We start from the raw sequence: 22,906 nt of genomic DNA on the forward strand, positions 1-22,906 counted from the left end.
CAGACAAAAATGTGAGCTCCAAATTTTTTTTATTAAACGTCGTTTTTCTAAGACGCACAAATCACTCCACAATTGCAAGAGCATTTGATGATTCCATGCAATTATTGGGCCCTGACTTCGTAAAGTCGAAAACTCTTTTATACGTTACTGACGCAGCTCCATATATGGTAAAGTCAGCAAAATCGTTGAAGGTATTTTATCCAAAATTACTGCACGTTACTTGATTGGCACATGCAATGCATCGAGGGGCCGAAGATGTAAGAACCCATGCAGAAAGAGTGGAATTATTCCCAAATTCATCAACAATGCTCCTCATCTCATCATACACATTATGTATTACACACTCAACAGCAACATCAACAACAAGAAAATATCGGCGAACATCAGTAAAGCAACGTCTACATATTTGGGTAATTTACAAAAGAAACTCTTAAGCCTTCTAATAAAAATTAAACATGAACAGCGGAAAGAGAAAGAAAGAGAGGTAAATGAATTGAATGATATATAGTTAAGTTGGTACGGGTACTACAGCACTCACCTGTTGTCCAGTGGTTTTGCCAATAATGATGTTGGTGCTGCTAGATGGATACTTCGGTGGCGTGGCGTTGAATGCGTCCTTCCGGTGGTCAAACTTTCCCAACATGCTGGCGCACTTGCTCTGTCGAACGTCCTGCAAATAAATAACCTCGCTCCTTGAGGTGCGGCAAATAATTCACACGAGAATCAAGTTAATATTGTCCGAGGATTTATTATTATGCAATGCAAACTTTGTACAGAGGTTATACAGGTGGCTTTTGAGTCGGTTTTTTCCTATTCTGATTGCGTTTGGCTCTCTAACGCGTTTGGAAATTCACTCAATATTCGCACATGTTGCAATTCACAAACTTTCTTGTTTCATTAGCTGAAGATGTTGCTATTTAAGAAGTTTTCGCATATAACCGTACAGCAATTTCACTTAATTCACAAAATTTTATTGTGTACAAACGTAAACGCAAATGAATCAAATAATAATTAAATTATACAACCAGATGGCTTATTAACAGGAAAAGGGTTTTCTTTCTTTGAAGATTATACTTCTTTTTCACAAAGTGATAATATTTAGCAACTTTTTCACAAAACCTGGTAAAATTAACAACTGCCATGCTTTGCAAATTATATTTATAAGGAAAAAAAATATAATGGCCGCTTTGACAGCTGGCGGTGATGTCAGATCGCCTTGCTTCGGATTGCGGCGAATTCGTTTTGGGGGATTTACGCGGTGGAGGCTGCCACGCGTCCATGAAGATTCCCAATGGGAAATTTAAGGCACATACAATTCATTGATTTTGGGGAATAGAATAAGATAATTTTCAATGTAATATAATTCAATATATATGGGGTATTCCATCCCATTTCGACCAATTTTGAACCCGACCCCTTTAGAATTGGCTGAAAGTTTTTCTTCTTTTTCTAGCTTACGAAAGACGTTTTTCAGAATTTTTTCAAATTTTTTCATGAAACTCAAAAAAAGTTATGAATTTAAAAAAAAAAACACCGTTTTTGTTTTCAAAATGCTATAACTTTTTCAAAAATTGACCGTTTGGGATCTTTTTTACTTTTCGGAAAAAATACAAAAAAATTTTTTAATTTTTTTTTTGTAATTTTTCAGTTTTTCGAGATTTTTCGAATTTCGCCATTTTTTTTTATAAAAAACTTCAATCAATTCTGCAATCATCCCCACTAATCCCGGAGTGGGCCGATTATTATTATTTTTTATTTAATTAAAAAAAAAAAAACTTTAAAAATTTTTTTGTATTTTTTCCGAAAAGTACATTTAAAAGCAAATTAAAAAAAAAATATCCCAAACGGTAAATTTTTGAAAAAGTTATAGCATTTTTAAAACAAAAACGGTGTTTTTTTTAAATTCATAACTTTTTTTTGAGTTGGATGAAAAAATTTGAAAAAATTCTGAAAAACGTCTTATGTAAGCTAGAAAAAGAAGAAAAACTTTGAGGAGTATATAAATGTGTGTTAGTTGTACGTTGAGGAGAACATCAAGGTAGGGACTGCCTGTGAGAGATACGGGATGAGTCAGTTATGTTCTGAGATGGTGTCGATAGTTAAGTTTAGTGGACTGTAGTTGGTTCGGGAGATGATAGGGATCCATGTGGGTCTGAGTCAAGCTCCGCTGGTGGCATGAAGCACAATTTTGTGAGAGGCCTGGTGAGAACACCGTTTTGAGTGCGTACGTCGACCACTCGTACGTGTCTGTCTCTGCCAGGATGAGTGCTCTTCACTCTACCTAGACGCCATTCGGTGGGGGGTAAGTTGTCTTCATTAATGACGACTAGATCGCCGATTTTAGGGGGAGTTTGGGCGGCTTTCCATCGGTAACGCTTATTCATTTTTTCAGCGCTTGCTGAATTGGTGATGCAAAACTTTCAACCGTTCCCAACGGTTAATCATAGAGGGGTGTCATAGTTTGGTTCGAGGATGGAGAGCAGGGGCGCTCCTCGGAGGAAATGACCAGGTGTCAGGGCGGTGAGGTCCGCTGGGTTCGGAGAAAGGGGGGAGATGGGAGGAGAATTGAGTACGGCCTCGATACGAATTAATAAAGTCAAGAATTCTTCAAAGGTGAAGCTGTGTGTTCCGGCGACTTTTTTTAAGTGGGTTTTAAAGCTTTTGACAGCGGATTCCCGTAATCCGCCCATGTGAGGGGCCCCGGGGGGTATGAACTTCCAATTAATTCCTTGTGGGGCGTACTTCTGTACGATATCGGACGAGACTTCGTTGAGGAAGGTGACGAACTCTACTTCGGTAGCTCGCTTAGCACCAATGAATGTTGTGCCGTTTTCGCTCATTATTTGTTTAGGGTACCCTCGACGCCCTACAAACCGGGCAAAGGCAGCGAGAAAAGCCTTACTGGTGATATCCGAACACTATTCTAGATGGATCGCCTTGGTGGTGCAGCAAACGAAAACGGCCACATAGCTTTTTACGAGGGTTGGAGATCGGAGCATCGAAGCTTTTATTTGAAACGGGCCGGCGAAGTCTACGCCAGTAGTAGTGAAGGGAGGCGCGAAAGTACATCGTCCGGGGGTAAAGCTGCCATTATTTGGGATTGCGTTTGTCGCTTATGGATGGTGCAGACTTTACATTGGAAAATAAATTTTTTCAGCTGAGCTTTGAGACGGGGGTATAGAATTCCTGCCTCATAGCTTGTTGCAGGAGGCGGACGTCCGCATGGAGGAAGCTCTCGTGTAGAAACCTAATATAGAGGACAGTAAATCGAGCCTTTTCGAGAAGAATGATGGGATGACACTCATTGTAGGTCATGTCGGCGTGTAATGGAAGAATTACTAGAAGAAAAAGATATTTTTTATTATTTTCTCTACGCGGACACTTAACTTGAGCGATGGACGATTGTCGTTCCTGGATGCATTGGTAATAAGGAAAAATAAGCACCTAACCTTCGACTGGCATAAAATATGTTTTGAGTTTATTAGTTCATATATGGTTGTTATTGTTAAATTTTGTTTACCATTATGGTTCTTTAATTGTTTACATATTGGCTTAGGCGATTCTTATATTGTTTTACTTCATGATTAAAATTAGTCGATAAGCAACATTCAAATGTGTAAGTTGTTAATTTTCATGTTCATTTAATGTTTCTAGTGTAATATTTATCTTAATTTCCAGTCCTGCAGATGACTTCAAACTGAGGTCGAAATATCGACAACAATAAATTCAAATATTTTATATGCAAAATCAAAATCGGTTTTTGACATTTTGATATATATATTTGTGTGGCTTAGAGCTCGAATATAAGTTTTTAATAAACAACAACACTATGGCCGGTAATAATAAAAAAGAAACAATTACGGTAATCTTAACATTTGTGCGACAGCCGGTAGCAGCGTTTATTTGTTGCTGTCTCGCTAATGACTGACGATGGATATAAAGAATATGTATGAAGCAAATTTGGCTCGATTGAGCTATGGCGCGCCGACCACTGTTTTAAACGTAAACAAAGTCAATAAACTAATACATTAGACATATAAAGGAATAGAATCGAAAGGCTGTTGATTTACTTCCCCCACAAGTATGCATACATCTCCCCGCATCAAAAAGTTTGTCCTAAGATTGACGGCAGTGTGCTCCCTTTAAACTACGCAATTCGAGAAGCAATTTTATTTCTGGCGCTCTGACACTCTGACAACTTTTTAAATTTTCCATAAGAAATAATTTTCATAGCTCTTCATCTTCATATTATGGCAACACTTCCACTCTGTCGTCAGCCTACTATGGATCATTGTCCATAATACTCTCGAGTAAAATAATAGTTTCAACTTGTACCATTTCTTTGTTTTTAGGTAGATCATTATGCACTAATGACGAGCTTTCGATGAACAATTTTTATTGTTGGTTCATGCCTGGTGTTACGCATTGGCTCGATATTTCCTTCGTAAAGGCTTTGAACCGCATAGAAAAAGCAATTGAGTTGGACCAGTTACAACCCGTAGATGATTCAGTAAAATATACTTCATCAGCTGTAGATACTTTAGCAATATTTTATCAAATAAACATATTCTGGCAACAGCTAGATTGGCCGGATTTAGAAGGTTCATATACATTCATTGCGAAAATAGTTCATGTAAGTATACTTTGAAACCAAAAAGTTTGATTTAATTTGTAAGAGGACACGCCGATAACCCATTAATAATGCTGCTGCCAGATTAAATCCACATGTGTTTAAATGGAGTAAATAACTGATAATATAAGTTCAAATCGTTGATTGAAAATGCCATGCTGTTTTGTAGTCGCTAACAATTACTAATAATATAACTTGCTAAAATAAAAAATATACGTAAATTACCTAATTCCATAAATTTTCAATATATTTAATGCAATTGAGTTGATTTGTTCTATTTTAAAACTTTGTTAGATGGTATTAGCAGCTTTTTACTGCGGCGTGGTTTGCTATATGCCCCGTTGGGTGTTGTTATGCTGTACTTTCCCAGCAAAATCTGTCATAAGCGGTTGTAAGCAATAAGGAATACTGGGTCCACACCTGACAGATTATCCTTAGGAACAAGGGTAAATATAATACATAATACGCTTTGTAGTAACGACTTACTAAGCTTATTTAAACTAAAATTGAGGCTTATCCCTAAGGTAAACCAAAAAATAAAAATTAATGTTGCACAAACTCGAAGGATATATGATAAATAGAACCTAGCTCTAGCCGATAAATTTTCGTAATATTTTTAAGGAGACTGGATTTAAATTTTTTATTTTAAAAATTAGTTTCAGTAAGTAAATATACTTTTTGTCCTTTCAAAGAGCCCAAAAAAGGCGTAGCTTCTACATTTCTCACTGACTGAGCACCCCTATTCACGTGTTTTATATATTCCTTTCTGGGCTAGTCGAGCCACTGTGGAGTGACCCCGTTAAAAAAAAAAATTCAAAGAGTATTTTGAATGTTACATGCCTCGTAACTTAAACGAAGGAAATTAAAACTTGTTTTCGTTGATAGATTACCATTTCTGTACTTAAATAAAGTTTTGAATTATGTGAATATAAAAATGTATAAAGGATTTTAAAGTCAGGTTCACCGGGCAATTCAAGCAGTATCTCATAATAAGGCCTTATGCAAGTCTTACTTTATCTGTTCAATAAACCTTATAATACGGTTATTATATTCTTCCTAACGGCTAGTAAATAAATAATTTTTGAATTTATTTATTTTGAATATTTCAAAAAGAAAAACATATTGTAATATTTATTATTTAAATTAAAAATAAAATTTTAAAAATATATAGTTATAATCTAAACTATATTTTGGCGATCCTGCCACACGTGAATGTGTAAGGTGTAATTAACGCAAATTTGTGTTCGTCGTATGTACATCATCGCTTTATATAATGTATGTACACACGTGCACATAACAATTTATCTTCACTCTCAAATCAAAATTTGCAAATGAGCAAATAGAATTTGAAATCTACACAACGAAACTCCGAAAATAAATTGGAGCCAGATTAATTGTTGCTGAGGATTGAGTCATTTGATCTATTAAAATAGCAACCATTACTAAATCAAATATCTGTTACAACGCTAACGCAAATCTTCAACGATGAAAGCAATCAAATTGATATTTAACACAATGTGCAGCAATATGTGAAAATATTAGAGCCAATATTTTTTATTCATCTTTCTTAATTCTGGTATTTTCCATCTTTGAAACTCACATGTCAATCAATATCTAAATTAAAATAGTGTAAATAGAACTTAGCCAAATTAACTTTCTTTGCATCATAGTACTATTTAGACATTTTTTTGCACAATAACGTATTTTTAAATAATCTTTAAAATTGTGTAAAAATAGTGACAAGAAAAAAACTTATACATGAAAATTAAATATAAAATAAAAAAGAGGATCTGTGAATATTTATCTACTATTCCTTAACCAATTTATAATCAAATTTTCAATATATATTTTAATACAAATTATTGATAAAATTATTAAATATACACAAAAATATAATTAATTTTTCTAAATTTTAGTTCCGTTAAGTACATTTTAATTATGTACACTGTTGTTGTTGTTGCAGGCTTCGTCCCATCCAATAGGTGCGACCGATCACAAATTGTCATCAATATCCTCTAACGAGAGTCTAAGGAGGTTTTTTGTTTCAACAGGGGTGGACCATAATAAGAGGGGTGTTAGAGGCGTTGGTTTCACATTACAATTAAAGAGATGGTTGGTGTCATGTGGGGACACATTTCAAGCAGGGCATACATTTTCTTTGTCAGGGTTGATTCTGGATAGGTAAGAGTTTAACCTGTTACAGTATCCAGATCGAAGTTGAGTTAAAGTGACTTGCGTTTCTCTGGGGAGTGTGCGTTCCCCTTCCGCAAGTTTTGGGTATTGTTCTTTGAGTACTGGATTCACCGGGTAATTCCTAGCATAAAGGTCCGACACCTGTTTGTGAAGTTCACTGAGGGCCTGGTTTTGTTTTTTGGCTTCATACGGTTGAGTTCTCAGGTGCCGTATTTCCTCATAATGCTTACGGAGATAGCCCCTGGGCGGTGTTGGCTCATCAATCAGATGTCTGTTGGGATGCCCAGGTTTCTGGGTATTCAACAGGAACTGTTTGGTTAGCATCTCATTTCTCTCCCTGATGGGGAGTATTCTCGCCTCATTATGTAGATGGTGTTCTGGGGACATAAGAAGGCAGGCCGTGGCGGTTCTGAGACCAGTATTTTGGCAGGCGTGTAGCTTCTTCCAGTGAGTAGGTTTTTGGCTTGGCGACCATATAGGGGACGCGTAGCATGCAATCGGCTGGCCAGTTGCTTTGTAAGTGGTAATAAGCATTTCTTTGTCTTTTCGGCTCTGGATTTTCGGTACAATTGCGGCTGCATGCTCTCCAAAATGTAGATCCTGATCAAACGTCACAACCAAGATTTTGGGGTGTAGGACAGTCGGTAGCGTAGTGCCATCGACGTGGATGTTCAAAATGATCGACATTTGGGACGTCCCTGTTGTAGATAAGGCCGGGGAGGATTTAGTCGGTGATAATGCCAGGTTTCGCGAGGCGAAAAAACTGGAGAAATCAGGGAGGTTGCCGTTTATTCTGTTGCAAAGCTCATCGATCTGTGGGCCTGGGCCTGTGGCCATTATTGTGCAGTCATCGGCGTACGAAACGATAGTAACTCCTTCTGGTGGCGAAGGTAGCTTTGATATGTAGAAGTTAAACAAAAGTGGGGATAGGACACTACCCTGTGGCACGCCTTGTTTAGTTCATCTTGGTTTTGATGTTTCGTTTCTAAATTGCACCGATGCCTCCCGACCACCCTGATTATTAGCGGTCCACCTTTTAAGACTTGGGGGAAGGGTAGACCCTTCCATGTCTTGCAGTAACGTGTCATGGCTGACCGTATCAAAAGCGTTTGATAGTTCAAGCGCAAAGAGAACTGATCTATGTTGGGAGATTTGATTTAAACAATTTATCTGGGTGCTAATGGCATTTAGCGCGATGGTAGTGATATGAAGTTTTCTAAAGCCATGCTGATGACAGGCTAGCTGCAAATTTGCTTTGAAGTAGGGCGATATGACTCTCCTATGTTAGCTGGTTTCCCAGGCTTTAGTAGCGGGACCACCTTGGCCATTTTCCATTTTTCGGGAATGACAAAGTTGTAAAGAGGCAGGTTGAAGACATATGCTAAATATTTGAAACCTTCTTTCCCTAGGCTTTTTAGCATCGGCATGGCTATGCCATCTGGGCACTCTTCTTTGGATGGTTTAGCATGACCGATGGCATCCTCAACCTCTTTGGCGGTGATGGTAGTTGGAGACGCGCTGAATTTATGTACGTGTCTGTTCGCCCTCCGTTTAACTTTGTCGACCGCAGAATGCATTATATATTGTCGGCAAAAAGCGCTCGCGGATTTTTTCGCATCCGACAGCACTTTATCGCCAAAGGCGATGGAACTTTTGTCATTGTGCTTAGACGGATTCGATAGGGACTTTACGGTGGACCAAAGCTTGCCTACACCGGCAGAGAGGTTACAACCGCTTAGGTGCTCCTCCCATTTCGCCTACTTGTGTTCATCCACAAGCAATCTGATGCGTTGGCTTATATCCCTTATTTGGGGGTCGCCAGGATCGAGTTGTCTTATAAGGTAACGTTCTCTCGCTAAATTTGCGGCCTCCGCCGGAAAGTGAGGCCGAATTTCGGAAATTCTACCGGCGGGAATAAAGCGAGACGAGGCGGATTCAATGACCATGCGGAAAGCACGCTCTCCTTGGCGATCATCAGTCAGTCTTCCATTTGATATGTCTGCCTGCAAGTTTGAATGCCATAGATCGTGATGGGCATTGAAATCGCTTAATGCGATTATTGCCAGTGAGTAAGGCGCTGATATTAGAGCGGTATCCACTGGTGCAACATGTGGCAGTAGGGATGTAGATGTTGATGATTTCTAGGTGTGCATCGCCTTACCGGACAGATACGCCTTGACGTTCTAAGACACTGTCCCTGCGTCCAATGTCGGGATCAAATATATGATATTGCACTGAGTGCGGTAAACGCGAAGCCGCCTCCATTTCCGCTCTCGCGATCTTTTCTGTGGACATGATACCAAGAACAGGTCTGCAGAGTAGATCGTACTGTGAGTTTAGTCTCTTGAATGGTAGCAATGTGGATGTTGTGCAGCTTTATGAAATCGACTATCTCCGTGATTTTCCCTGTTAATCAATTACAGTTTAACTGCAGACTGTGGATGTCGCATTGGGCGCATGTCGCAAACATATATATTCTGTGCTGGCAAACGGTGCAAAAGGTGGTAGGGACTAAGAGTCTGTTTCCCTGACCTACACGACATTGCTACCGACTCTACTACGGAGATTGTAGTTATGAGTGGGAGCGGCCGTATGAGTTGGTGGCGCCGTGGGGCGTGAGCAGCAGCGGGTACTTGTTGTGGCTTTCTGAGCAGCGAGGCTGCTGGAAGTTAGGTGGGGGGGGGGGGGGGCGCTAAGGCGTATACTACGGGACGCCCTTGGGCGTGAACAGCAAGGAGCCACAAACGATTTATAAAAGTTACGAGGACGTCGGGTTTTGGGATCTAGCCCAGAATAACCTGTCCGATGCAACCATCCCTTGCACGAGACACACTGACAAGAGTACGACCGTCCTAAAAATATCCTTTCCCGGCAGACACAGCAAAACCATTTGTCAGGACCGGGGTCCGGAGACGAACCCGGATTGGGTTCGAAACCTTCCCGGAACAAGAGAGTATGGAGCAGTCCCGATGCAAAGAGCTGCTGGGAGGATGACAATTTGTGAGAGGGACGCAACAAATTAAATGGGATTACACGGAAATGACAGTGCTTGGTCGGAAAAAATCCCGAGTCGCTCCGGTACATAGAACCGACTGCCTTGGGAAGCGAATTATGTACACTCCTTTTCCAGTTTAAGCATTTATCATCTATACACAATCATTATCATTTTACAATAACGACATACGAACTCCGCAATACAAATAAATTCATATTTAAATAATAACCTCGTTTCCAATTCGAAAATAACATAAAACACTACAAAACAGAGAAATAACTTTGATTTTTAAAATAAAATAAAACAAATTTTTACAATTTTTAAAAATCTCTAAAGATTTTTTAAAATAAATTTTAACGACATATTTTCCTAAATATGAATATTTCATATTGAAATGTAAATCATATTAAAAACTCAACAGTATACCTATTAACATGACACAATCAATGCTATCAATGATAAATTCATACAACCCTCAAAGGAATAGAAGATTAAACTTTTCATTCTCTATCAACAACTTGGACATACATTATGTAGAGTACAATTATATATTGAACATATATTCTGCATAATACAAGTGTTTAATTTTTGAGTAATTGTGCACACAAAGTTGCCATCTACTATATTCAACCTCATTCTAGGTTCATCAATCACATCATGATAAATGACAACATTTCGCAAACAACATACCATAACGATAACTCAACCTAATACATAAAAATGTTACTACAGTAAACAAACAATAACAACACCTACCAAAAAATTAACTATCAAGTACATCGAATCATTAAATGATTGAATACTTACATCAGTATCAAAATATATTTTGAATGTAGTTAACACAAAAAAATACATTTCAAAATTCTATATAACATATACATATATATACTACAATATATATATAACACAAAATACAAACGTTTTTCAAACTACGACTTAAAATTCTTACAGTAATCAATATACACTGTAAATTAACATTTAAAAAAATTTATTTTTCGTTTCACTGGATGGGGAGTAAATGTAGGGTTATCTACTTTATTTAAATATACTGTATTTTGTAAATTATTTTTGAATTAATTTATTTTGAATAATATTTCGAAAAGAAAAATTTTGTGAATTATTTTTTAAATTTTCAATGTGAATATTTATTATTTAAATTATAAATACAATTTTAAAAATATATATACATATATTGTCAATTATATAAGGTTCAAATATTTGCTTGGTTGTCTTCACACGCATTAACACCTACCTATAACAATTTGCACTGCAATATGGTAACAAAGGTCAGTGCCCGGGTTTAAAAACAATAAAAACAAAAACAAGAAACGCAACAACAAAGAGAAGTTTAAAACCGACAATTAAAACCGCAAATACTGAAACAACAATATAATACAGCTGCTCTGGGCCCAACGGCAAAAGCAATAAGAAATAAAAAACAAAATGTTCAAGAGTAAAACAGTAAATTCAAAAACAAACGAAAACCGAGCAGCAACAAAAACAAGAAATCAAAAAGCAAGCTGAATGATATAAAACAACAAAATCACCACTAAAAGAACAAGGTGCAGAAGATCCAGCTATTTTTATACTCAGCGTGCTTTGCACATAGAGTATATTAACTTTGATTGGATAACGGTTGGCTGTAAAATGTACAGGTATAAATGAATCGAGATATCCATATATCAAAATCATCAGTATTGAAAAAAAATTGATTGAGCCATGTTCGTCCGTCCGTCTGTCCGTTAACACGATAACTTGAGTAAATTTTGAGGTATCTTGATGAAATTTGGTATGTAGGTTCCTGGGCACTCATCTCAGATCGCTGTTTAAGATGAACGATATCGGACTATACCCACTTTTTCGATATCGAAAATTTCGAAAAACCGAAAAGGTTCGATAATTCATTACCAAAGACAGATAAGGCGATGAAACTTGGTAGGTGTGTTGACCTTATGACGTAGAATATAAAATTAGTAAAATTTTTGACAATAGGCGTGACACCACCCACTTTTAAAAGAAGGTAATTCAAAAGTTTTGGAAGCTGTAATTTGGCAGTCGTTGAAGATATCATGATGAAATTTGGCAGGAACGTTACTACTATTACTATATATGCGCTAAATGAAAATTATCAAAATCGGATGAAGAACACGCCCACTTTTAAAAAACAAAATTTTTAAAAGTCAAATTTTAACAAAAAATAGAATATCTTTACAGTATATTAGTAAATTATGTCAAGATTCAACTCCAGTAATGATATGGTCCAATAAAATACAAAAATAAAAGAAAATTTCAAAATGGGCGCGCCTCCGCCCTTTTTCATTTAATTTGTCTAGGATACTTTTAATGCCATAAGTCGAACAAAAATTTACCAATCCTTGTGAAATTTGGTAGAGACATAGATTCTGTGACGATAACTGTTTTCTGTGAAAATGGGCGAAATCGGTTGAAGCCACGTCCAGTTTTTATACACAGTCGACCATCCGTCCTTCCGCTCGGCTGTTAACACGATAACTTGAGCAAAAATCGCTATACATTTATTATACTTCGTTCTCGTACTTATCTGAGCTCACTTTATCTTGGTATTAAAAATGGGTGAGATCCGACTATGACCACTCCCACTTTTTCGATATGGAAATTTCGAAAAATGAAAAAAAATGCCATAATTCTATACCAAATACGAAAAAAGGGATGAAACATGGTGACTGGATTGGTTTTTTGACGAAAAATATAACTTTGGAAAAAACTTTGTAAAATGGGTGTGATACCTACCATATTAAGTAGAAGAAAATGAAAAACTTCTGCGGGGCGAAATCGAAAGCCCTTGGAATCATGGCAGGAATACTGTTTGCGGTATTACATATACAAATAAATTAGCGGTACCCGACAGATGATTATCGGGGTCACCCTGGTCCACATTTTAGTCGATATCTCGAAAACGCCTTCACATAATCAACTAAGGGCCACTCCCTTTTAAAACTCTCATTAATACCTTTAATTTGATACCCATATCGTACAAACACATTATAGAGTCACCCGTGGTCCACCTTTATGCCGATATCTCGAAAAGGCGTCCACCTATAGAACTAAGGCCCACTCCCTTTGAAATAATCATTAATACCTTTCATTTGGTACCCATATTGTACAAACGCATTCTAGAGTCACCCCTGGGCCAGTTTTATGGCCTTATCATGAAAACGCACACTCCCTTTTAAAATACTCATTAACACCTTTCATTTGATTCCCATATCGTAAAAACACATTCTAGAGTCACCCCTGGTTCACCTTTATGGCGATATCTTGAAAAGACGTCCACCTATAGAACTAAGACCCACTCTATTTCAAAATACTCATTAGCACCTTTAATTTGATACCCATATCGTACAAACAAAACCTGAGTCAACCCTGGCCCACCTTTTTGGCGATATCTCGAAAGGCGTCCACCTATAGAACTATGGCCGACTCCCTTTTAAATAATCATTAACGCCTTTCATTTGATACCCATATATTACAAACGCATTCTAGAATCACCCCTGGTCCACCTTTATGGCGATATCTCGAAAAGGCGTCCACCTATAGAACTAAGGCCCACTCCCTTTTAAAATACTCATTAAAACCATTAATTTCTATAACGACAGCCTTTGTAGTCAACCCAAACGTTTATTTTTATTTTTTCACACCACCGGGTATATGAACAGGTGGTATGCAACGGCATACAAAAATTGTTCCCCTTTTTAGCTAACACACACTTCGCCAAAAACGCGCATGTATCAGTAGTTGATTAGTGGAATGTATATACGTGCATAGGTGTACCCGCTATGACACCGATCACGATTAAGTTTGACCGTGGCTGGAAGGCTTCGCTGAGCGGTGACCAGGGAATTGCCGCAAGGTAAAAGTGCCTGTAAAAGGTGGCCCGCTTCATAGTTTAATCATTAAAGTCGAAAGTCGCGGTCTATGCTGCTTGCACCAAGTTAAAGTGTGTAAACTGTAAAGTGCCAAGCCAAAAGTGTGAGTTTCAAACTCGAGTGTGTACTACAAAAAGTTTAAAGTTTTATTTTAAATTGCGTGGTTTTCGTAAAGTTTCGCGTAGATAAAATTCAGTGCAAATCTATATCGCTGGGAATTTTCCTAAGGATTACCGCCACCCTGCTGGCGCAACGAGTGCACCGAAGTAGTGAGTTGTTTCGAAGAGGAAATCTGGTAAGTCGCTGTGTTTTTTTTTTTTTAATAAAGAATATATTTTAAAGAATTGGTGGTTGGTAATGAGAAATGTCAGAATGAGGACTTCCTAGAAGAATATTTCTTGCATTTCCTACTATTTACCATAATCTAAAAGAATGTACTGGCCTAGCCGTGTCGACATGTTCATCGAGTTAGTTGGCTAAGGACTAGCTAGATCAGATTCAGCTTTGTTTTATTTTTGTAATAAGATAAACGCATATGACAACGTAACCAGATAACCCGATGAACACGCCGACGTGAATAGTGCACATATTTGTAGACATTTTTTTAATTAGCTTTCCTTTATATTTGATGAAAAACATATTTTTAATATTTCAGATACCCGAGGCAGCCATGGGCCGCTACAAGTAAAAACAATAAAATTAAAAGTCGATAGCAACTACAACGATTACCCCAACGAGTAACAACAAAAATCCACGACAACGCGATTTCACATTCCGTCAAGGATCCACATAACCTGGCACGAAATCCCACAACAACAACAGAAACTGAGCTAAAGGATTGGGAATTGGAGGAGCTGCATCGTTCTTTTTTGTGCTTCCACACAAGGAATAACAAAAAAAAAGGTATTTCTTTTGGGGCAGTAAATACAATAAACAACAAACACAACAATATTCGGCGGAACAAGAATACAACGAGTAGCCACCAATACACACGCACATATTTACACCAAGGTAAAACAAAAACAAAAATTAACACTACACACATTATCCCCGAACAAGTACACACGCACGCCACAAGGCAACATTTTTGGCAAATACCTAGCAACACACAGTCTAGCAACATTATACACGGCGGTAGGCAACGCGCCACAAGAAATATCGGTACTTAAACATTCGCCACCACAGAACAATTTATGCACGCAACACCACTCACCAGAAACATCCACCACGAAAGAGATCGTTAGCAATATCCACTAAGTGAGCGACTGGGAGAGTCGCTGTCGTCGCATGCTCACGCTCACGGCTACACATTTCCACCACACTGATATGAACCATTAAGGTACACCTGGAAAAACCACAAAATTTTCTTTTTATGAAATTCCTATTTGATTTATTTTATGTACTTTTCATTTGTTGTAATTTACACATATTTCTTTTAGATCAATAAGTAAGAATTTTGTTTGAAATTTACGTAATAAGCGCAGTCTTAAGTTCACGAACATTTGTTTTATTATTTGCAAAAATTATTTGCTTTGAATTTTTCTTATTTCGTTTCTTTATTTTTTGTCATTTGCTTATTTTTTCATTTGCCATTTCCACTTGCACGAGCATATTCATATGCGGCCAACTCTTGTGCAAAAGCACCTAAGTTCGCTTAAGAATTTTTTTTTTCTTATTTTTGAACTTTCTTATTTCTTTGGAGATCACTTTCTCTTTCAGTAAAAATAATTTTTTTCAGTTAGTTAATCTGAAGTGAAAAGTAAAAAAAATTGGCGTGTAAATAAGTTAACAAAACTTTTGGGTTTTTTTACTAAATCGGTTTAGTTAATTACAATAAACTAATTTTAATTAAAATTTTCATTCACTTTTTACTATTGGTTTTGAACCTTAATATTTTTTTTTACTTTTTTTTTGAACACTGGTTTCAATTTAATTCATTTAATTGAGTTTGATTAAACTATTTAATTAATTATTTTATTAATAATTTTTTTTACCTGATTTTTTCATATCATCAGTAAACACTTTTTATTTTTCACTTTTATTGTTTTTTGTTTTCACTGATTCAGTAACGTCTGCGCGAATGAGAAAAATTATTTAAACTAAAAAGCAAAGAAAGGTAAAAAAACATAAAGAACTTAACTTTCCTTGATTTTAGTACCGCGATCATTGCCCTATTAGCGGAGTACCCTTTATGTATTATTGTTGTACCTTTTCTTTAATCTCCACTTTCAGCTTCATACGCCGTATTTGGTACCAAATTCTGGTGACAAAAGCGAGGCGAGCGCACGCTAAGGTGAACATATTTACATATATTTAATTTTTGTTAGTCAAGTGTACAAACGTATGTACATATTTAATGAAGTAGATTTTTGTGCATATGCTTGGGTCAGATTTTTGAAAACATAAATAAACAAATTTTTTGATTTAAAATCTTAATTGAGTGCGCATAATTTTACCTTTTACTTTTTAATATAATAATTTGAAATAATTTTTATAAATGTAGGTCGTCGGTTTAATACTTTTTTTTGAGATGATTGAATTTAGCTTCTTGCAATAGTCGTAATAATTAGAGTTTGAATTATGTGAGATTTTGCCTTAGATATTATTATTTACCATCATACGAATTTTGATGAATTTTTTATAATAAAGAAATTGTGCATTTAGCGAAAATTTCCAGATTTATTAATATTTTATGGGTTGAAGTTTTTTTCTAGGCGAAACATAAATAATATGTCAGGCTAAAGTCTTTTTCTTTGTTGGTGCGTGTGTTGCCTTGTGGCAAGATGTAAGGTATGTTGAGACGGTTGAGGGAGTGAGGGACATGGATTGATAACTTTGTGACGGACGCTTGTCAGGAACTAGGGGACCCCACTCGGATGACGGGGCCAGAGTGGAGTCCAAAGCTGTTCACTCTTTCGTGAACAGAAGGGGTGGGAAGGCTCCAACCTGACACGGACATTTATTCCTCCCGCTTTTATCCTATCACCTTTTCTTATCGTATACTACATCTAGGCATGAACCCTTTTTGCTATGTCACTGTGGGAAGGAGGCGTCGCAAGAACCGCGCCCCCAAGCGGACGAGCCTCAGCCGGGCTATTACCATGCCAAACCGCCACTCCTCCCCTCCCGCACCATGCAGTTACGTAACAATAGCGCCCAACGAAATAGCCCTCTTTTTTTTTACTTCATTTCCCATAACTTTCGCTTATAACTTTTTTTATTTTTAGCTGACTGTACTGGCTACGATTTCGGGGTTCCTTTCAAGAATTCCAACGTTTGTGAAAGTGGTATCCGAGATCTTTGCCAGCACTTTGAATAATGTATTTTGTTTTTGTTGTTTTGTAGATGCAACATAAGCTACTATGCGTATGGTCCAGCGCGGTACACATATGAGGCTTTTGTTTTTTTGCATCAGGGGTAGGTTTTGTATTAAAGATGCTGTAGTGCGACAACTCGTAAAACAGGGATTAGTTGACTTAGACTTCGGACAGAAAACACTCCAACAACACTCAACTCACTGAGGCATTCAGGCGAGGACAACACCCAGCAGGCACCAACAGTTAAACACATTTGATCAAAAAGATATTTTTTGCCGCAGTTTAATTCGAACTCGTAAAGTTTCAAGGGTTATGCATTTTGGTTTGAATATAAAATTTTTATCATTACACATATAAAAACGAATCGTAAACCTTAACTTTTCTTTTACGAATAAATTTTTTCTTGAACGTTTTTAGTTAGCATAGGTTGCACACACACACACATCTATTTAATTATTTTGTTAGATGACGAAAGTGTATACAAACATACACACACACCTTGAATTTGCTCCATTGCATTTGAATTGAATAAAACCTTGTTTTTTTTATCAATATATTTTATGTTTAATTTTTATTTTTGAAATTTTTGGATTATTATATGCATACGTTTATACATAGGCATATTTAGCTATTGTTACTATTCTTTTGTGGTGAATATTTCGATTCTTTTATTTTTGATTTGTATATATATTTTTTTAATTTACATACATACATATTTATACTTATACGCTTTTAGTTATCATTACTATTGTGTTGTTATAAATTTTTCAATTCTTTGATAATTTTTAATTTACATACATACATTCATTACTAAGTTTTTATTTTTTTGAAGTTCATTTGGCCTTGGATTTCTACTATTTGCGCATTTTTGTTGTGGATTTTTTTTTCAAAGTTTTTAATAAAATTTTTTTATATAATTTGCATACACTCATATTTACACATAAGCGCATTTAGTTAATATTACTAGATTTTAGTGGGGAATTTTTAAAGTTTGTTATTTTTTTGGAATTTGATCAAACATTGTTTCAGTAACTCATGAAGATATTTTATTTACGATTTTAGATTTTTTATTATTAGCGTTGTTTATCCATACGCACATTTTGTCATTATTTAAATTTTCTGTTGTGAATTTTTCGATTCCGCTATACTTTTAATTTACATGCATACATACATATATTACATATGCACATTTATTTAGAATTATTACTTTAGTTGTGAATTTTTAAACTTTTAAAATTTTTCTTTGATTCTCATACTTTTATATTGATACTTTGGTATTATAATTTTATTTATTTTTGCTGAAATTTATTTGTCTTTTGGATTCTTATAATTTGCGTATTTTGTTGTCAATTTTTATTTTTTTTTGCAAGTTCCTGTTGAGGACTTTGAAAATATAGTTTTTGCATATTCCCAACTGAAATATTCTTATTTGAATGAAGAGATATTTACGCTTTGGGCGTCAGAATATTAATTGTTTATTAACAAAAATTCTTCCCTTTTTATACAAAATATCTTAACCTATACATTTGCAATTAACCTAATACTTATGAATTAAAAATGTGTAAATTTGTATTGTCAGTATTTGTGTATTTAGGTATGTAGTGTAAGTGTTCATGTAGATTTGTATTATTGATATTTACTTATGTAAGTTTCTACTATAGATATTCTTATTTGTAAGTTTGTATTGTTGATATTCATATGTGTAGATTTGTATTGCAACGCCAGCAGATTGATAATTGTATGCATTATGTAAAATGTTTGTATGTGCATATTTGGTTAATTCATATTAACAAAGTAAACACTGCAAATGGATTGTATGTACATATTTATGTGAGAGTTTAACACTGACAATCGGCAAGTGCATTGATCGGGGTGATTGACTGATTAGGGTTTGAACAGACAAGGGTTTCATATTCGGCATTCCATTGATGTTGGCTCGCCGCTTGTGCGAGGTCAATGTAATTTATGTCGCCCAATATTGTAATATGATTATGTTATTATTGTGTATTCCGTTCAGAAGAAATGTATTGGAATCGAAGTTCATGATACGTAATGCCGCAAATGTATCGCTTAGTGGGCATGACGCATAATGCTATACCATCCGCCTTAAAAAAAGAGGATTATATAATTGAGTGAGCAATTGTATAAGACTCTTTGTTTGAAACATTTTTATACTCAGTTGAGCAGAGCTCACAGAGTATATTAACTTTGATTGGATAACGGTTGGTTGTACAGGTATAAAGGAATCGAGATAGATATAGACTTCCATATATCAAAATCATCAGTATCGAAAAAAAATGTGATTGAGCCATGTCCGTCCGTCCGTCCATCCGTCCGTTAACACGATAACTTGAGTAAATTTTGAGGTATCTTGATGAAATTTGGTATGTAGATTCCTGGGCGCTCATCTCAGATCGCTATTTAAAATGAACGATATCGGACTATAACCACGCCCATTTTTTCGATATCGAAAATTTCGAAAAACCGGAAAAATGCGATAATTCATTGCCAAAGTCGGATAAAGCGATGAAACTTGGTAGATGGGTTGAAGTTATGACGCAGAATAGAAAGTTAGTAAGCTTTTGGACAATGGGCGTGGTACCGCCCACTTTTACAAGAAGGTAATTTAAAAGTTTTGCAAGCTGTAATTTGGCAGTCGTTGAAGATATCATGATGAAATTTGGCAGGAGCGTTACTACTATATATGTGCTAAACAAAAATTAGCAAAATTGGATGAAGAACACGCCCACTTCATAAAAAAATTTTTTTTTTTTAATTCAAATTTTAACAAAAAATTTAATATCTTTACTGTATATAAGTAAATTAAGTCAAAATTCAACTCCAGTAATGATATGATGCAACAAAATACAAAAATAAAAGAAAATTTCAAAATGGGTGTGGCTCCGCCCATTTTCATTTAGTTTGTCTAGAATACTTTTAATGCCATAAGTCGAACAAAAATTTACCAATCCTTCTTAAATTTGGTAGGGGCATAGATTCTATGACGGTAACTGTTTTCTGTGAAAATGGGCGAAATCGGTGGAAGCCACGCCCAGTTTTTATACACAGTCCACCGTCTGGCCTTCCTCTCGGCCGTTAACACAATAACTTGAGCAAAAACCGATATATCTTTTAAACTTAGTTCACGTACTTATCTGAACTCACTTTATCTTGGTATAAAAAATGGCCGAAATCCGACCATAACCACGTCCACTTTATCGATATCAAAAATTACGAAAAATGAAAAAAATGCCATAATTCTATACCAAATACGAAAAAAGGGATGAAACATGGTAATTGGATTGGTTTATTGACGCAAAATATAACTTTGGAAAAAACTTTGTAAAATGGGTGTGACACCTACCATATTAAGTAGAAGAAAATGAAAAAGTTCTACAAGGCGAAATCAACAGCGTTTGGAATCTTGGCAGGAATACTGTTAGTGGTATTGCATATATAAATAAATTAGCAGTACCCGACAGATGATTTTCTGGATCACCTGGTCCACATTTTGGTCGATATCGCGAAAACGCCTTCACATATACATCTAAGGGCAACTTGCTTTTAAAACCCTCAGTAATACCTTTAATTTGATATCCATATCGTACAAACACATTCTAGAGTCACCCTGGCCCACCCTAATGCCGATATCTCAAAAAGGCGTCCACCTATAGACCTAATGCCCACTCCCTCTTAAAATGCTCAGTAACACCTTTCGTTATTTACCCATGTCGTACACACATTCTAGAGTCAACCTGGCCCACGCTAATGCCGATATCTCAAAAAGGCGTCCACCTATAGACCTAATGCCCACTCCCTCTTAAAATGCTCAGTAACACCTTTCGTTATTTACCCATGTCGTACACACATTCTAGAGTCAACCTGGCCCACCCTAATGCCGATATCTCAAAAAGGCGTCCACCTATAGACCTAATGCCCACTCCCTCTTAAAATGCTCAGTAACACCTTTCGTTTGATACCCATATCGTACAAACATTCTAGAGTCACCCCTGGCCCACCCTAATGGCGATATCTCGAAAAGGCGTCCACCTATAGACCTAATGCCCACTCCCTCCTAAAATGCTCAGTAACACTTTTCGTTTGATACCCATATCGTACAAACATTCTAGAGTCACCCCTGGCCCACCCTAATGGCGATATCTCGAAAAGGTGTCCACCTATAGACCTAATGCCTACTCCCTCTTAAAATGCTTAGTAACACCTTTCGTTTGATACCCATATCGTACAAACTTTCTAGAGTCACCCCTGGCCCACCCTAATGGCGATATCTCGAAAAGGCGTCCACCTGTAGACCTAATGCCCACTCCCTCTTAAAATGCTCAGTAACACCTTTCGTTTGATACCCATATCGTACAAGCATTCTAGAGTCACCCCTGGCCCACCCTAATGGCGATATCTCGAAAAAGCGTCCACCTATAGACCTAATGCCCACTCCCTCTTGAAATGCTCAGTAACACCTTTCGTTTGATACCCATATCGTACAAACACATTCTAGAGTCACCCCTGGCCCACCCTAATGGCGATATCTCGAAAAGGCGTCCACCCATAGACCTAATGCCCACTCCCTCTTAAAATGCTCAGTAACACCTTTCGTTTGATACCCATATCGTACAAACATTCTATAGTCACCCCTGGTCCACCTTTATGGCGATATCTCGAAAAGGCTTCCAACTATAGAACTAAGGATTACTCTCTTTTAAAATACTCATTACCACCTTTCATTTGATACCCATATCGTAAAAACTTTCTAGAGTCACCCCTGCCCCACCCTAATGGCGATATCTCGAAAAGGCGTCCACCTGTAGACCTAATGCCCACTCCCTCTTAAAATGCTCAGTAACACCTTTCGTTTGATACCCATATCGTACAAGCATTCTAGAGTCACCCCTGGCCCACCCTAATGGCGATATCTCGAAAAGGCGTCCACCTATAGACCTAATGCTCACTCCCTTTAAAAATGCTCAGTAACACCTTTCGTTTGATACCCATATCGTACAAACTTTCTAGAGTCACCCCTGCCCCACCCTAATGGCGATATCTCGAAAAGGCGTCCACCTGTAGACCTAATGCCCACTCCCTCTTAAAATGCTCAGTAACACCTTTCGTTTGATACCCATATCGTACAAGCATTCTAGAGTCACCCCTAGCCCACCCTAATGGCGATATCTCGAAAAGGCGTCCACCTATAGACCTAATGCTCACTCCCTTTAAAAATGCTCAGTAACACCTTTCGTTTGATACCCATATCGTACAAACTTTCTAGAGTCACCCCTGCCCCACCCTAATGGCGATATCTCGAAAAGGCGTCCACCTGTAGACCTAATGCCCACTCCCTCTTAAAATGATCAGTAACACCTTTCGTTTGATACCCATATCGTACAAGCATTCTAGAGTCACCCTGGCCCACCCTAATGGCGATATCTCGAAAAGGCGTCCACCTATAGACCTAACGCCCACCCCCTCTTAAAATGCTCAGTAACACCTTTCGTTTGATACCCATATCGCACAAACACATTCTAGAGTCACCCCTGGCCCACCCTAATGGCGATATCTCGAAAAGGCGTCCACCTATAGACCTAATGCCCACTCCCTCTTAAAATGCTCAGTAACACCTTTCGTTTGATACCCATATCGTACAAACACATTCTAGAGTCACCCCTGGCCCACCCTAATGGCGATATCTCGAAAAGGCGTCCACCTGTAGACCTAATGCCCACTCCCTCTTAAAATGCTCAGTAACACCTTTCGTTTGATACCCATATCGTACAAGCATTCTAGAGTCACCCCTGGCCCACCCTAATGGCGATATCTCGAAAAGGCGTCCACCTATAGACCTAATGCCCAC

At 37.0% G+C, this 22,906-nt stretch overlaps 1 protein-coding gene across 6 annotated transcripts in view; it reads left to right on the forward strand.

The window, feature by feature from the left end:
• Nucleotides 1-22,906, forward strand: part of stac (C2 and C2B_Munc13-like domain-containing protein staccato) — a 2,073,982-nt gene that overhangs the window by 1,141,523 nt on the left and 909,553 nt on the right. For all 6 annotated transcript variants that reach the window (XR_010948689.1, XM_067759976.1, XM_067759977.1 and 3 more), the window contains exon 8: nucleotides 4,353-4,633. Coding sequence is in view for 5 of the 6 variants with exons in the window: in XM_067759976.1 (XP_067616077.1) it covers nucleotides 4,353-4,633 (281 nt within the window). In the remaining variant the exon portion in view is untranslated. The remainder of the gene's footprint in view (nucleotides 1-4,352; nucleotides 4,634-22,906) is intronic.

This window comes from Eurosta solidaginis, chromosome 1, assembly GCF_040869045.1.
Source record: "Eurosta solidaginis isolate ZX-2024a chromosome 1, ASM4086904v1, whole genome shotgun sequence".
NCBI lineage: Eukaryota > Metazoa > Arthropoda > Insecta > Diptera > Tephritidae > Eurosta > Eurosta solidaginis.